This window comes from Mandrillus leucophaeus, unplaced genomic scaffold (assembly GCF_000951045.1).
Source record: "Mandrillus leucophaeus isolate KB7577 unplaced genomic scaffold, Mleu.le_1.0 Scaffold310, whole genome shotgun sequence".
NCBI classification, from domain to species: domain Eukaryota; kingdom Metazoa; phylum Chordata; class Mammalia; order Primates; family Cercopithecidae; genus Mandrillus; species Mandrillus leucophaeus.
The window spans coordinates 934,036-934,537 of NW_012103255.1; the positions used below are offsets into that span (position 1 = coordinate 934,036).

General features: G+C 61.6%; 1 protein-coding gene across 2 annotated transcripts in view; it reads left to right on the forward strand.

The window, feature by feature from the left end:
• The first annotated feature begins 6 nt into the window (after positions 1–6).
• EFNA1 (ephrin-A1) overlaps positions 7–502 on the forward strand; it is a 12,922-nt gene continuing 12,426 nt past the window's right edge. Inside the window, exon 1 of one of the 2 annotated variants that reach the window (XM_011987464.1) lies at positions 7–234. In XM_011987464.1, coding sequence (XP_011842854.1) covers positions 143–234 — 92 coding nt within the window. In that variant the 5' untranslated portion in view covers positions 7–142. The remainder of the gene's footprint in view (positions 235–502) is intronic. The other variant, XM_011987465.1, reaches the window with a different exon arrangement.

Sequence of the window (502 nt, forward strand, 5' to 3'; positions counted from 1 at the left end):
GGCGCCGGCCCAAAAGGCGGAGTCGCAAGGCGAAGGGGCCAGATCTGTGAGCCCAACGCTGACTTCGCCGCGGAGAAAGCCAGCGGGAACCCAGACACCTAGGAGCCCGGCGTCCCCGCCCGGCCTGGCCAGGCCCCGCGCTATGGAGTTCCTCTGGGCCCCTCTCTTGGGTCTCTGCTGCAGTCTGGCCGCTGCTGATCGACACACCGTCTTCTGGAACAGTTCAAATCCCAAGTAAGCCTCGAGTCTTCCACTGGCAGCCTGGACTCCCGGCTGGCACTGCCCTCCCTATCGGGATAACTGTCCCGGCCAACCCCTGAGCTGAGCCTAGAGTAGATGACCGAGGTAGGAGAGCTACTGTAGATTTTCCTCCCCTCACTTCTCCCTCATATCTGGGAGCACCCCACCCCGGGGCAGGAACCTGCTCGTGTCTACTTGCATGGGCTTATATCTGCCCTTCCCTTCCTTCTCTCTGGTACCCCTATTACTCTGAAGTGAGGGA